The sequence below is a fragment of the Anolis sagrei genome, chromosome 3, assembly GCF_037176765.1.
Source record: "Anolis sagrei isolate rAnoSag1 chromosome 3, rAnoSag1.mat, whole genome shotgun sequence".
NCBI lineage: Eukaryota > Metazoa > Chordata > Lepidosauria > Squamata > Dactyloidae > Anolis > Anolis sagrei.
This window is the reverse complement of record NC_090023.1, coordinates 237,024,894-237,041,325: the sequence shown is the minus strand read 5'-3', so window position 1 is coordinate 237,041,325 and position 16,432 is coordinate 237,024,894. Positions and strand designations below refer to the sequence as shown.

Here is a 16,432-nt window from a genome sequence, read left to right as displayed (position 1 = left end):
CCTTCATCACAGATTTGGTTGGCAGGAACGAGGGACAGGGCCTTCTCAGCGGTGACCCCTTGGCTATGGAATGCCCTCCCTAGGGATATCAGATCGGCCCCCACTCTCCTAACATTTTTTTAAAAAAAGTTAAAACCTGGCTTTTTGAGCAAGCTTCCCAAATGCAGTGTAGCAGACATCTTCGGAATAACTGGACAATGCAATTGGTTACTGATTTTAATAAGGAGAACCTGTGGATTTATACTTTTATCGATTTTATTTTTATCAAATGTTATTTATGCTTTAATTGTTATTGTAGGCATTGAATTGTGCTGTTTGTAAACCCCCCTGAGTCGCCTTCGGGCTGAGAAAGGCAATATATAAATATGGTTAATAAATTAATAATAAATAAATATAGTTTCTTTCTGAAGGACAGGAAGGAGGAGGCCAGTCTGATGTCAGTGGGAAAGAAGTTCTGCAGCTGAGGAGCCATCACTGAGAAGGCCCTGTCTCTCATCCCCATCAGTCATGTTTGCAATGGAGATGGGGTCAAGAACAGGGCCTCTCAAACTGGTTTTAAGCTTTATGATGGTTCATAATGGGAAGTACGTTCGGACAGGTAATCCCGTACAGGGCTGTAGGCAACTTGGGCCATCAAAACAATTATTTGCCACACGACACTTGAAAGATGTTTTGCTTTTCAGAAAATTAGTCAATCAGCTATTTCTACACTACTCACTGAGAAGCAAATTTGATTAGGAATTTCTGAGGTAAGAGGCAAGAACTTTTACATACCAGAAGAAGGAAAATGCAAGCAATAATGATCAGTATAGATCAGGCATGGGCAAACTTGGGCTCTCCAGGTGTTTTGGACTTCAACTCCCAGAATTCCTAACAGCCTCAGGCCCCTTCCTTAAGCGGCTGAGGGGGAAAAGGAAGGGGCCTGAGGCTGTTAGGAATTCTGGGAGCTGAAGTCCAAAACACCTGGAGGGAGGGCCTAAGTTGGCCCATGCATGCGCTATCTCGACCTACTAATTTGCATATGGTTTCCGATTGGCCAGCCTCAACATTCTAACATAAGGATCTTGGCAAACTAGGACTGTCACGGATCCTGGCAGTGCATGAGGTGTCAACGCGCATCACTTGGGCGGTGTAGATGCGCCACAAAGCAGGGCAGGCTCCTCCTCCTCTCCTCCTCCTCCTCCTCAGCGCACGGCCTACCTTCCCGGGCCCGCCCTTCGCGGAGGCGCAGCCTGCCTGCCTTCTCTCCCTCCTTCCTTGCCTGCCCTGCTCCTCACCTCCCGTGGGTCATGGAGGGAGTGAAGGGGCCCGGCGGCGGCTCTCCTTCCCCGGCGGGGCTCGTCGTGGGCGTCGACGTGGGCAGCACCGTCCTCCGCTGCCATGTCTACGACGCCGCGGCCACGCTCAAGGGGTCCAGCGCCAAGCCCGTGAGTGAGCTTCCTTCCTACAACTTTGGTGATTCCATACCATCGAGGCCTCAAGCTGCACTCATTCTATAGCAGGCATGGGCCAACTTGAGCCCTCCCTCCAGGTGTTTTGGACTTCAACTCCCACAATTCCTAACAGCCTCAGGCCCCTTGGGGGTGAGGCTGTTAGGAATTGTGGGAGTTGAAGTCCAAAACACCTGGAGGGAGGGCTCAAGTTGGCCCATGTCTGTTCTGCAGTATAGAGTATAGGTAAAACTACTGGTTATTATTATTATTATTATTATTATAGTTGTACTTGTTATTTTGCCCTTTTCCCTCCAGTGTATACATTCCTTAACAGTATTGTAGAGAAAGTAATTCTGGAAGTGTTATCTATTATTATTATTATTATTATTATTATTATATTGAAACTTACCCAATCCCCCAAATGTGTACATTCCTTAACAGGATCACAGAGAAAGTAATTCTGGGGTTATTATTATTATTATATTGCAACCGTCGCAGGCGTGTTTCGTGGGGACACGAGACAGGGCCTTTTCTGTGGTGGCCCCCCGACTCTGGAACACCCTCCCCAAAGATTTTAGACAGGCCACTACATTGGCAGTCTTCAGAAAGAACTTGAAGATGTGCCTTCCCAGAATAGGAAACTCCAGTAACAAGTCCTAGAAGCACTTTATTAGAATTAAGATTGCTGCACACTGCACTTACCACAACTCCAGAGTTTTGGAGTTGGGTGCCATCTCTACGCAGATGACACACAACTCTACTACTCTTTTCCACCGAATTCCAAGGAGGCCTCTCGGGTGTTGGACGAGTGCCTGGCCACTGTGTCTATCTGGATGAGAAGGAACAAGCTGAAGATCAATCCTGACAAGACAGAGGTCCTCCTGGTCGATCGCAAACCAGATCGGGGTATAGGGTGGCAACCTGTGTTGGACGGGGTTACACTCCCCCTGAAGCCACAGGTCCGCAGTTTGGGAGTCCTCTTGGACTCATCGCTCACGCTTGAGGCTCAGGCGTCGGCGGTGTCCGGGAGGGCTTTTGCACAACTGAGACTTGTGCACCAACTGCAACCGTACCTCGCAAAGGCTAATCTGGCCGGGGTGGTCCATGCCTTGGTCACCTCTAGACTGGATTACTGCAACGCGCTCTACGTAGGGCTGCCCTTGAAAACGGCTCGGAAACTCCAACTGGTCCAACGGGCAGCAGCCAGGATGCTAACCGGGGCTCATTACAGAGAGAAGTCAACCCTCCTGTTTAAGGAGCTCCACTGGCTGCCGTTTATTTTCCGAGCCCAATTTAAGGTGCAGGTGCTTACCTTCAAAGCCCTAAACTGTTTGGGACCACCCTACCTGCGTGACCGCATCTCCGTCTATGAACCCACACGTTCACTTCATTCATCCGGAGAGGACCTGCTCGTGATCCCGCCTGCGTTGCAGGCGCGCTTGGTGAGGACTCGAGACAGGGCCTTTTCTGTGGTGGCCCCCCGACTCTGGAACACCCCCCCCCCCAAAATCTTAGACAGGCCCCCACATTGGCAGTCTTTAGAAAGAACTTGAAGACCTGGCTGTTCCGATGTGCCTTCCCAGAATAGGAAACTCCAATAACAAGTCCCAGAAGCACTTTATTAGAATTAAGATTGCTGCACTCTGCACTTACCCTATAATTCTTACATATCACCTGTCACATCAGCACTTTTAATCCTGTACCCATTACTCTGGCCTGGCCCAGTTTTATAGTGTCTTGATGTATTGTTTATTGCTTGTTGTTTAATATTGCTTTACTGTTTTTAATTTACTTTAGGTTTTGTATTGTTATGTTGTGTACTGAGGCCTTGGCCTTTGTAAGCCGCATCGAGTCCTTCGGGAGATGCTAGCGGGGTACAAATAAAGTCAATAATAATAATAATAATAATAATAATAATAATAATAACCTTCACCCCAGTGTATACATTCCTTAACAGGATTGTAGAAAAAGAAATTCAGGAATTATTAAAAGTAATTCTGGGATTATTATTATCATATTGCATACACACATACACACACCAAATGTATACATGCCTTAACAGGATACTGGAGAAAGTAATTGAGGAATAATAATAATAATAATATTGTACACACACACACACAAAATGTATACATTCCTTAACAGGATCGTAGATAAAGTAATTCTGGAAGTATTATTGTTATTGTTGTTATTATTATTATCATTATATTGAAACTCACCCACCCACAAAATATTTACATTCCTTTACAGGAGAGTGGAGAAAGTAATTCTGGAAGTATTGTTATTATTATATTGCAACCCTTGCCCCAGTGTATACATGCCTTAACAGAATTGTAGAAAAAGTAGTTCAGGAATTATTAAAAGTAATTCTGGGATTATTATTATTATTATTATTATTATTATTATTATTATATTGCATACACACACACACCATATATATATATGCTTTAACAGGATACTGGAGAAATAATTCAGGAATTATTATTATTATTATTATTATTATTATTATTATATTGCGCACGCACACACACACACCAAATGTATAAATTTCTTAACAAGATAGAAAAAGTAATTCAGGAATTGTTGTTGTTATATTGCACATACACAACAAATGTATGCATTCCTTAACATGATCATATTGCACCCCCCTCCCAAAAAGTATACATTCCTTAACAGGGGTTGTAGAAAAAGTTTAGGAATTATTTTTATTACTACTATTATTATACATACCCAAATGTATACAGTTCTTAACAGGATAGTGGAGAAAGGAATTCAGGAATTATTATTATTATTATTATTATTATTATTATTATATTGCACCCCTCCCAAGGGTGTACATTCCTTAACAAGATAGTAGAGAAAGTAATTGTGGAATTATTATTATTATTACTATTATTGTTGTTGTTATTATTATTTTGAAACTCACCCACCCCTGAAATTTATACATTCCTTATAGAATCATAGAATCAAAGAGTTGGAAGAGACCTCATGGGCCATCCAGTCCAACCCCCTGCCAAGAAGCAGGAATATTGCATTCAAATCACCCCTGACAGATGGCCATCCAGCCTCTGTTTAAAAGCTTCCAAAGAAGGAGCCTCCACCACACTCTGGGGCAGAGAGTTCCACTGCTGAACGGCTCTCACAGTCAGGAAGTTCTTCCTCATGTTCAGATGGAATCTTCTTTCTTGTAGTTTGAAGCCATTGTTCTGCATCCTAGTCTCCAGGGCAGCAGAAAACAAGCTTGCTCCCTCCTCCCTGTGGCTTCCTCTCACATATTTATACATGGCTATCATATCTCCTCTCAGCCTTCTCTTCTTCAGGCTAAACATGCCCAGCTCCTTAAACCGCTCCTCATAGGGCTTGTTCTCCAGATCCTTGATCATTTTAGTCGCCCTCCTCTGGACAAGATAGTAGAGAAAGTAATTCTGGGATTAATATTATTACATCGCAACCCACCCCACAAATGTAAACATTCCTTAACAGGATAATAGAGAAAGTAATTCAGGAATTATTATTGTTGTTGTTTGGCAAACTCAACCCCCCCCCCCCAAATTTACAAACTAAAGTTACAAAGTAAACTTTCAATGAGGTTATCATCTTCTATACTTCAGTCATTATTATAACACCTTCTCTTCAATATAGACATATTGATTTAGCCTTCAAATGAGCTCCATAGATAGTGTTTGCTGAGTATACAATTTTGCGGGACACCTTGTAAGCTTCAGAAACAAGCCCTGTTGAGGCGTTGTCAGGCTTACTTCGGATTAAATATATATATAATAAACTCCCACGGTTTGTTTTTGTTTTTTAATTCCTGCTTAAAAAGAAATCCTTTCCCTCCAGCAGGTTAATGGTGTCTTACTAAGGCAGCAGAGGTTCTGGTTTTGCTCAGTGGTTAATTAAAGAGGGGAAAACTTGCTTTTGATTGCATTTACCAAGACGGTAAATTGTAGTAACTGCTTAGGAGTTTCAAGTGTTTCCTTTCTATAGTCCCCTGAAATTCAAGGCACAGTTTTCCTGACCCAATAGCCTCGACTCCACTCCAGTTATGGAAGTTATAATGTCCAGTTTGGATACTATATGATCAATCTGGTGTTCACTCATACTTTGATTTTCCTCTTCTACGTTTTCTGTGATTTGTTTGGAATGCTAACGCTGCATTGCTCAACCAAAGCTCTGAAGTTCTCTCTAGATTTCTTGTTTAACTGGACTTTGCCCAGTTTTTGTTTCCATGATATAGAAAGCCTCAAACTTCACTATTGCAGGCTTTTCTAAAAACCAATCAACTGGATTATATAGCACTGTAGACTCACATAATCCAGTTCAAAGCAGATAATCTGGGTTATAAAAAGGCAAAGGTTTCCTCTTGACATTAAGTTTAGTCATGTCCAATTCTTAGGGTGGTACTCATCTCAGTTTTTAAGCTGAAGAGCCAGCGTTGTCCATAGATGCCTTCAAGATCATGTGGCCAGGATGATTGCATGGAGGACCATTACCTTCCTGTCGAAACAGTACCTATTGATCTACTCACATTTGCATGTTTTTGAACTGCTAGGTCAGCCTACCAAAGCAGAGAGGTCTTCAGTTGAGTTTTGAGTTCTGACAGCTGATTCAGCTGTCAAATCTCTTCCAACGTGTCATTCCACAATCTTGGGACAGTTGATGAAAAGGTCCTCTGGGTAGAATGAGAGCAGTTTACTTTGACGTAAACAGTGTGATTGGGCATTTGTACTCTGCCTCGAACCACAAGGAGAGGCAGGTAATAAATTATTATTGTTGTTGTTATATTGTTATTATTAATACAGCTATAGTGGTGTGGGTTCAGGAGGTGACTAAAGCCTCAGTTTTATAAAACCACTGCTTATGAAATAATCTCTGGTTTTGGAAGACTGCAATGGCTGTTGCCCACCTTGGGAACAAGGAATTCAGAAGATTAGCAGCAGAATCCAGCTCTTGCCATTTTCTGATGGAATGGTGTATCTGACTTTTAAAAGGGATATGTTTTTGATCCTAGTGTGGAAACCTGAAACTGGCTAATAGCAAGCCCTACTGAAATGTACTATGTTGACTGGAAGTTGCTACAGGGTCATGCTGGAGGGATCTAGGAATGCTTGATAATGTTTAGTAGAACTATACCATAGAATTGCCTAGAGCAGGGCTTCTTAAAATTTTCCCACTGTGACCCTTTTCTGCCTGGGAAATGTTTATGTGACTCCAAGTATATAGGTATATAAAATAGGTATAATAATAAAATATTTGCTGATCATAAATCAGCAGTTGCAAAACTTTTTAAACAGGCTGATGATTCTTTTTATGAAGTACAGCTGAAGTATTTTCTTCAGAGTACACTATAAACACTGCTTAATTACTTACTTAGGCGATCCCTCGTAGCCCGAGGATGCTCGTCTTCCAAGTGTAGTGTCTTGACAATGGATCCGTAGGTGGCTGTGTAGCCCTATTCTTGATCCACATGTTCTCCCGCAGTAAGGACATTGGTTTCCAGGTGGAAGGCAGCCCCAGTCAGGGTTGGCTTGACGCACCTTCCTCTTGGCACATTTCTCCCTTTCGCCCTCTATTCGTGCTCTTCAAATTATGCACCACTGCTGGTCACAGCTGACCTCCAGGGCTTCCCAGTTCTCGGTGTCTATGCCAGTTTTTAAGGTTGGCTTTAAGCCCATCTGTAATTTCTTTTCCTGTCCACCAACATTACATTTCCTGTTCTTGAGTTGGGAGTATAGTAACTGCTTTTGGATATGGTGATCGGGCGTTCGGACAGCATGGCCAGTCCAGCATAGGAGCATCACTTCAGTGCTGGTGGTCTTTGCTTCTTCCAGCACTGTGACATTTGTCCACCTGTCTTCCCAAGAGAGTTGCAGGATATTTCAGAGGCAACGTTGATGGAATCATTGCAGGAGTTGAGTGTGACATCTGTAGACAGAAGTATAGCAGAGTTGGGAGGACAATAGCTTTATAAACAAGCACCTTGGTATCTCTATGGATGTCCCTGTTCTCAAACACTCTCTGCTTCATTCAGAAAAATGCTGCACTCGCAGAGCTCAGGCAATGTTATATTTCAGTGTCAATGTTGACTTTTGTGGAGAGGTGGCTGCCAAGGCAGTGGAAATGGTGTAAATTTTCTAATGCTACACCATTAAGCTGTATTTCTGGCATTGCAGAGGGATTGGCTGGTGTCTGTTGAAGGAGCACTTCTTGCTAACACTGCATGTTCTTGCTAATAGATTTGTGTAAATGTCTAAAACAGCCACTCAGTTTACTGTTGCCAAATTTTTGCAGCCAATATTGAGCTAAAGGGATTGCGTTTCGGGTTAAGCATAAGAAACAGTGGCCTAGGGGACCTAAAAAATTCTTAGAGATGACATATCTTGTAGGTAGGTGAAACTGTCGATATTGATCCCATAGATACAGTTGTTTTACTACATGTTGTAAGCCACTTTGAATTCCTTTAAAGGGAGAGGAGGCAGGATTAATCCTTTAATTAATACTGTGTAATCACTCAGCATCTCAGTGGTAGCATTAAACATCCAGCTTTGGACTGATCACACAAAACTAGGAACACCTTTGATTACTTTTCAAGTTTCAGATTTTTGATAATTTGTCTAGGCATTTTAGTTTTGCTAATCTCTCAGTCTGTTTCATTTCATTTCATTTAATTTTTGTTAGCATTATGTTGCATTTTATTTATTTATTTACTATATTTATATATTGTCCCTCTCAGCCTGCAGGCGACTCAGGGCGGTTTACAATTGGTGCCAAGACCATAAAATACAATTTCAATACAATAAAAACAATCAGATAATGATTTTATGATGGTACAGCAATGTCTTAATACGGATGATGTTTGTAGATTACTAAAGCATGCTTAATTGGCATGTTAGCATGTTGGTTGTGCTCTCCAATGCTCTCCAACTTTTTGGGACCACAGCAAGTTTGACTTTCTTTAGCTTTAGTGCAATGGTTGCTTAATTGTACTCCGTGTAGTAAGAAGGCCTAAACTTTATCTAACAGCAAGATCTTGTGATCTTTCAGTGATTTATCCTCTGTTCTGAGCCAAAACAAAAGAGCATTGTAAATAGTAAGAATTTAATCTGATCCAGATGTGGTTCCATCATCAATGGACATGTTACAGGACTTCATTCTGGCTTTTGACTAAATGAAAATGACAACATCTTGTAGCTTTCAAAGGCTAAAACATAATTAAGAGTTTAACATGAAAATACAGTAGATTTATACATTTTTGAATTGTCAACTTCCTTCACTGTAGAAGAGTACAGATATTTCAGATAACTACACAGACATAATATTTGTTTGTTTGTTTGTTTGTTTGTTTATTAGATTTATACCCCTACCTTCTCACCCTGAAGGGGACTTGGAGCGGCTAATAAGTAGAACAGATATATAAATGAAATAAACAATGCATTAACAACCATAGAGTTAAAACATCTAAACATTTAAACCAATTATAAAATCACACAATCCAAAATCATAGTCCGGGAGCCTTTGCGGTCATTATTGCACTTGTTCCGTTTCAGTTATTGCACTGAGTTTATTGTCCAAAGGCTTGGTCCTACAGCCATGTTTTTTAACTTCTTCCTAAAGGTCAGGAGGGAGTGAGCTGACCTCATTTAATTGGGGGAGCTCCATAGCTAAGGGGCCACCACTGAGAAGACCATGTCTCTCGTCCCTACCAATCGTGCCTGCGAAGGAGGTGGGACCGAGAGCAGAGCCTCTCCCAAACTCTGAGAGAGTTCATAGAAGGAGATAAGTTCAGACAGGTAACCTGAGCCAGAACCGTTTAGGGCTTTATAAACTAAAACCAGCACTTTGAATTGTGCTCAGTAGCAGACTGGCAGCCAGTGGAGCTGACACAGCAGTGGAGTTGTATGCTCCCTGTACTCCGCTCCGTTGAGCAGCTTGGCTGCCACCTGTTGGACCACTTGAAGCTTCCGAACAGTTTTCAAAGGTAACCCCATGTAGAACGTATTGCAGTAGTCTATTCAGAATGCAACAAGAGCATGGACCACTGTGGCCAAGCCTGGCTTCCCAAGGTATGGGCGCCATTAGCGCACAAGCTTTAATTGAGCTAAAAATCGCCTGGCCACTGTCGAGACCTGGGGTTCCAGGTTCAATGATGATAATAATTTCATCAATGACGGTGGGGAGTTTCCACCTCCTCCATGGTTACATTTGGAGAGGTGCATTAGTTCATTTATTGTTAGTTTCTTATGTTGGGAATTTATGAACCAAAGATTTCATATAAACCTTGAAAATGGTACTTTTTTGGAAAATAGTATACTGTGTCTTGTGAGTTTTCTGTTTTTTGCATTACAGTATTGTTATGTTGTACTACTACTTTACATTGTGACTAACATTGAAGAAAATACCTATACAGACATATCTCAGTTAGCATAGCCTCTCACAAATACCTCTTTACAAAGTCTTTTTATGCCCCTTGGCTGCCCTTTTTCTCTTAACGAATTGGACCATTTAAAAAACATCAGTAGCCTTGGGAGGATCTTGAAGGAAAGACGTTGGATAGTCAAACTGCAGTAAACAATGTAATAAATCTTGAGCTAGGATTCTGCTGTCATCAAACCTGTTCTAGGCATGGAGGTCTGCCAACAACAGGAAAGGCAAACAGCAGCTGCCTCCAGAATCCCTTCATGAATATGGGCTTATCTACATAGAACCATTCTTGCTAAAAGGGGTGAATCAGCTCTGTGATGGCTGCATGACTCATAGAACTGATTCAGAACAAGGTGGATTTGAACTGCATTAAAAAAAGTTGCGGGTTGCTACAAATTTTCCCTGAGAATCCAGAGCAAACGGTGACTTTGGACCCATATAAAACAGTTGGGCTGGTTCTGAGATTTAGCCAGCGTCAACTGTTTACACAGCCATCCTGTATTCCCTGGGCTCAGGTGTCCCAGGGACACAGGATAGCATTTATCACTCCTAACCCCAGTCCTTTGTCGTATCTGTGATCTCCAGGAGTATCAACATTTTAAGATATGCAGATGATAATGTACTACTAGCAGAAAATAGCAATGACTTAGAATGATTATTTAAGTAAGTGCAAAGGCGAGTTTACAGCTGAACATTAAGAAAACAAAAGTAATGACCATCACTGGTTACATTGCGGATGGATAGACTCAAGGAAGCCACAACACTGAATCTGCAAGCCTGGGTAACCGAGTGAATTAGAGGTTTCTCATTCATAGATTTGCCAAAAGTTGAGTTAATGGCAGTTAACAACAATGCAACAAGAATTTGTGGCATTGTTAGAGAATATGATTTACAAGTATCCAAAATAAGTACATAAAAGAGCAGGCAATATACAAATTTTGTAACATGTGAAGTGATTTTTTTTTTGTGGTAAAGCCATCAAAAATGCTGAGATAGTTTGGATCTCCTTGTTTAGTAACTTTCTGGGGTTGTTTTGTTTCCTTACTAGGTAGAAGTTGTTCGTCCTCAGCCAGGCTGGGTTGAATTGAACCCTGACAGTCTATGGACGCTGTTTGTTGATGTGGTGAAAGAGGCAGTTCAAGGTAACCATGAAATTAAATGGCGATTGTGAAACAGAATTTTTGGCATTGTTGTTGAATTTATTTTACTGCGTCTTATCAGAATCTAAATCATTGTGATATAGCTCACAATGTATAAAAAGCAATACAGCAAAATACATTAAATAATAATGTATTTTCAAGGAGGATAATTCAAGGAGGAACCTAAATAAACAAACTTATGATGCCCAGCATAATCCAAGTGAATTGATGGGATTTGCATAAATTTTTACTCACAATTCAACTATTGCTTTAATGCACTGTTTCTAGTTACAACTGACAGGATTTTTAATAGCTTGCATTCATGCATGTTTAATTGCATGAATGCAAGATATAATTGTCTTAAATGCTATTTCACCTGGACAAGGTATCTAATATCACATGATCATTCCACTAGGGTTGGTTGAACTGGTCTCCTAGGTAAGTATGATAGAATTACAACTAAATTCATAATTGAGTATATACACAGCATTATATAGACCTCCACAAGCAAATAAATCACAATTCTAATAGTTATATAGATATATCAGTAGTTCCCAACTACTGGTCCTCCAGGTGTTTTGGTCCTCCAGGTGTTTTGGACTTCAGTTCCCAGAAATCCCAGCCAACTTACCAGCTGTTGGTAATTGTGGGAGCTGAAGTCCAAAACACCTGGAGAACCAAATTTTGGGAACCACTGAGATATATAGAGCTGTAGATATATGTCTATAAGTTGCATATGATGGGGTAAAGTAAGGCCACGTAAGCAGCTGACCCGTGGATAAGTTGACCCAGGCTTTTGGGGTTGATTTTTTTTTTACTAAAATTTCCTCACTTATACATGAGTATGTAGAGTATGTGCTTTCAAGCTACCTGTGGGCTTATGACAACCCCATGGACTTCATAGGGTTTTCATAGGCAAAGAGGTGCTTGGCTTGTCATTATGTTCTGAATGTAACCCATAACACCTTCGAGTGCAACCAGATCTGTTCCTATTTAGCTTCTGAGATCCAGTGTCTTCAGAATATTTAATTTTTTGTAGGGCAGCCCTTGGGGAATGGGTTAGACCTTCAAAAGGGAGTGTTTCTTTTTCCTGTTGTAAATGGTAATACATTGTCTACTTCCTACTAATTGCCCTCAACTGCCTGTGAACAGGACTGTGAATACACAATCAAAATCAATATCCCTTTGTCCAATTCTTCCATTTTGTGGCAGGCCATGATCATCTGTTTTCTCAAGAGACTGGAGAAACGAGAGAAGCCAAGAGTTGTATTAGAGTAAATTAGGATGTTCAGGAGGAGGAAAATAAACTTGTTTAAAAATAATCATGGTGTTATTTATGTCTGTTCTTAAATAGCTCCCACACTGTTCGGAGCTTATTGTTAGGAAATTATATGCAGCATAGAGTTGTACTTCCATAGATAAATAACAAGTTTTTAAGTGCCAGGTGGCTCTTTTTTCTTTCCTCCCACTCTTTCCTTTTCTTTTAATTACTGCCTGTGTTCCTTTACTTGTGCAAGATACAAGTTTTGAGAGGCAAGATGACTACTTTTTCTGAAGTTTACTATTTCCTTTAATTGATTTTTTTCTGTAGTGAAGTGAAAGCATCCATAGAAGAGGTAGTTTCAATTGATCACAAGAGTATTTGCTTCCTTGCTTCATGTTCTTCTTCCTGGGCTTCTCTTTGGATAGTTTGAAGGTACTCAAGCTATTTTAATGAGCATGTCACATTTCATGAACAGTTATTTAAATGCCCTTTCCAGTGAAACTTTTGAATGTTCCACAAGTGCTTTTCTCATAGATCTGTCTGTTTGTCCATCCATCTTTCTCTTCATAGAGCAGGGATGGATAAAGTGTGGATTGTGGCCTTCATGTGATCCCCTACCCCCTTTTTGTGCCTCCGAAGCCTTTCCAACCCAAAGGATACAAAATAACTGCTGACAAAATTCAAGAGCACACATTCCTCCTTGGAAATGATTCCTATCTCTCTTTCTCCCTCTCTCACTCACTTTCTGTGTCTTGTTCCTGCTGGAAGTTACAAGGCTAGCTGGGATACTGTTTTTAGGACCTTCTAAGCTCTTTGCAAACATAGCCCTTCATGCTGCAGCTCTTGTCTTCTCATCCTTTGTGTTTTGACATGCAAGTTTGCTTTAACTAAGCTTGCATTGTCTTGAAGTGATTGCATTCCAGAGCAAAGTGTGCATTTTTCCCCGTTTCCTAAACTTTGAAGAAATACATTTCTTAGTTCAGTTCTTAATAAACTGAATTGCAATAAAACTGCTATTGCTGTCACCAATATAAAGCCAACCATTCCTCCCCTCCTTCTCTAACTGCACTACTTCTTTATACAGCCAGATAATACTGATATGAGAGCACTGGATCGATGAGTTCTTTGTTAATAAATACAGACATAATACTCCTTGGCTATATAAAGTCTGATCTTAAGGAATCCCAGAGATAAAAGTTTATTGTCATTTGGTCTACAAATCCTCGTGTTTGGTCAGGATAAGGATTTATGTGTATATCAAACATAATAGAATATATGTATACTGTTCCAGTTGCAATCAGATACTTAATTTATCTGTCTTTCCTGTCACTAAAACATCGACAAATGGAATTCACAAATTGGACTCTGCGCTACGGACAAAATGTAGACATTTCCTGACTTGTACAGTTTCCTGGCACTTTTTGAAGTGAAAAATCAGATGATGTTTGGTTGGCTAAAATGTGAGTCTAATTAGATTGGTAAATTATATCTGTAGCTTGGAATGGAATCAAGACTGAGAGTTTTTCCTTCAAGAAGGTAATCTGTACTGCTACTAGGTTGCTGTGAGTTTTCCAGGCTGTATGACCATGTTGCAAAAGCATTCTCTCCTGGCGTTTTGCCCACATCTATGGCAGGCATCCTCAGAGGTTGTGAGGTCTGTTGGAAAGTAGGCAAGTGAGGTTTATATCTCTGTGGAATGTCCAGGGTGGGAGAAAGAACTCTTGTTTGCTTGAGGCAAGCGTGAATGTTGCATTTGGCCACCTTGATTAGCACTGAATGGACTTGCAGCTTGAAATCCTAGCTGATTCTGCCAGGGGGTGGTCAAGGTGGCCAATTGTAACATTCACACTTGCCTCAAGCAGACGAGTTCTTTCGCTCACCTGGACATTACACAGATATATAAACCTCACTTGCCTACTTTACAACAGACCTCACAATCTCTGAGGATGATTGCCATAAATGTGGGCGAAACATCAGGAGAAAATGCTTCTGGAACATGGCCATAGAGCCCGGAAAACTCACAGCAACTCAGTGATTCTGACCATAAAAGCCTTCTACAACACATTGCACTGTTACTGTTTCATCTGGGTTATCAGAGCTTTCTTTTGCTTCATGAATGCTCCATTGTGGGATGCAAAGCAGTCTACCGAAATTGCATGTTTATAAATCAATCTGATAAAACGGGTCATAGTCATAGTCTGCCTTCATAATTAAGGAGACAAGCCTTGCAAAAACTAAACAACTTATTGACTTGGGCAGGAAAACCTTTAGCTGTTGAAATGTTATTCGATTTGGAAAGATCATTTAATAAGATATTTGTAAAATCTGAGTGCCTTCAGTCTTGTATATCATTGTTAGGCCAATCTTTTCCTAGCCATATTGCTAATATTTAAAGGCACAGGAGCATTTTGGCTGTCAAAGAATTATGCCAGTTGATACAATAAATAAGCTTTGTTATTGTTGTAGTAGTCATACTGTTCTTCTGAATTAATAAACAGCTTTTATTAAGGTGTTGAATTAGCTTTAATATTATTCTGGGGTTTTTTTTCAGTCATTTAGTGTTCAAACGTTTCTTTTAGTTGCAGGAATTCAAATGCATCAAATTTCTGCTCTTGGACTTTCAACGCAGCGATCAACTTTCATTACATGGAACAAGTATGTAGCATACATGATGGATATGCAGGTTGATCTTTTTTCTGTTTGTTGTAAATGTTGATGTTTTCTGAAAGAAGTAGCATATAAGATTCTCTAATTGGCCTGAGAATATTAGTCATCTAGCCAGATGATGAACAACAGTAAAATATTTGAGTATTAATGTATGAAACAGTAACCACAAAAAGTCATTTTAGTTACCTATCCCAGATTAGTTATTAGCTTTAATGTAACCCAGTTAAATTATTCTGATATGGGAGTTCGGCAAATTGAAGGAAATGTAAATATTGAAACAGAATTACTGTTTACTAAGAGTCTTTCATATTTGCGGGTTGTCATGGAGCAGTGTTTCTCAACCTTGGGGTCAGGATCCCTGGGGGGGTCATGAGGGGTGTCAGAGGGGTCGCCAAAGACCATCAAAAAACACAGTATTTTCTGTTGGTCATGGGAGTGCTGTGTGGGAAGTTTGGCTCAATTCTTACATTGGTGGGGTTCAGAATGCTATTTAATTATAGGTGAATTATAAATCCCAGCAACTACAACTCCCAAATGTCAAGGTCTATTTTTTCCAAACCCCATCAGTGTTCACATTTGAGCATATTGAGTATTCACACTAAATTTGGTCGAGATCCATCATTTTTTTCAATCCATAGTGCTCTCTGGATGTTGGTGAACTACAACTTCAAAACTCAAGGTCAACACTCACCAAACAGTATTTTCTGTTGGAGTTTTGTGTGCAAGTTTGGTTCAATTCCATTGTTGGTGAAGTTCAGAATGCTCTTTGATTGTAGATGAACTATAAATTCCAACAACTATAACTCCCAAATGACAAAATCAATCCCCCCCCCCCCAAAAAACCCCCACCAGTATTCAGATTTGGCCGTATTGGGTATTTGTGCCAAATTTGGTCCAGTGAATCCTGCATATCAGATATTTCTGATATACATCCTGCATATCAGATATTTACATGACAATTCATGACAGTACAAAATTACAGTTATGAAGTAGCAACGAAAATAATTTTATGGTTGGGAGCCCCCATGTCTGTCCCATTCCCCAAGGAGGAGCCCCTGGTGTCGCAATGGGTTAAACCCTTGTACCGGCAGGTCGCAGGTTCAAATCCGGGGAGAATGCAGATGAGCTCCCTCTGTCAGCTCCGGCTCCCCATGCGGGGACATGAGAGAAACCTCCCACAGGGATGGTAAAACATCAAAACATCCAGGCATCCCCTGGGCAACGTTCTTGCAGACAGCCAGTTCTCTTACACCAGAAGTGACTTGCCACTTCTCAAGTCACTCCTGACACACACACACACACACACACACACACACACACACGCAACAAACCACAACATGAGGAACTGTATTAACGGGTCACGACATTAGGAAAGTTGAGAACCACTGACTACCAAGACTCAGAAGAAGCCAAGACCACATTTTTAGATGACCTGAGATGTAAAACTGTCTGTCCATCCACATTTTCATTATAATGAAGACAACTGGTCATATAATCAAATTCAA

The 16,432-nt window shown here is 40.7% G+C and overlaps 1 protein-coding gene across 2 annotated transcripts in view; it reads left to right on the top strand.

The window, feature by feature from the left end:
* The first annotated feature begins 1,178 nt into the window (after positions 1-1,178).
* The window catches only part of GK5 (glycerol kinase 5), a 39,387-nt gene continuing 24,133 nt past the window's right edge, over positions 1,179-16,432 (top strand). Inside the window, exons 1-3 of one of the 2 annotated variants that reach the window (XM_060767792.2) lie at positions 1,179-1,427; positions 10,906-10,999; positions 14,840-14,915. In XM_060767792.2, the coding sequence (XP_060623775.2) occupies positions 1,290-1,427; positions 10,906-10,999; positions 14,840-14,915 (308 nt within the window). In that variant the 5' untranslated portion in view covers positions 1,179-1,289. Of the gene's footprint in view, positions 1,428-10,905; positions 11,000-12,587; positions 12,693-14,839; positions 14,916-16,432 lie in introns of those variants that run through there. The other variant, XM_060767794.2, reaches the window with a different exon arrangement.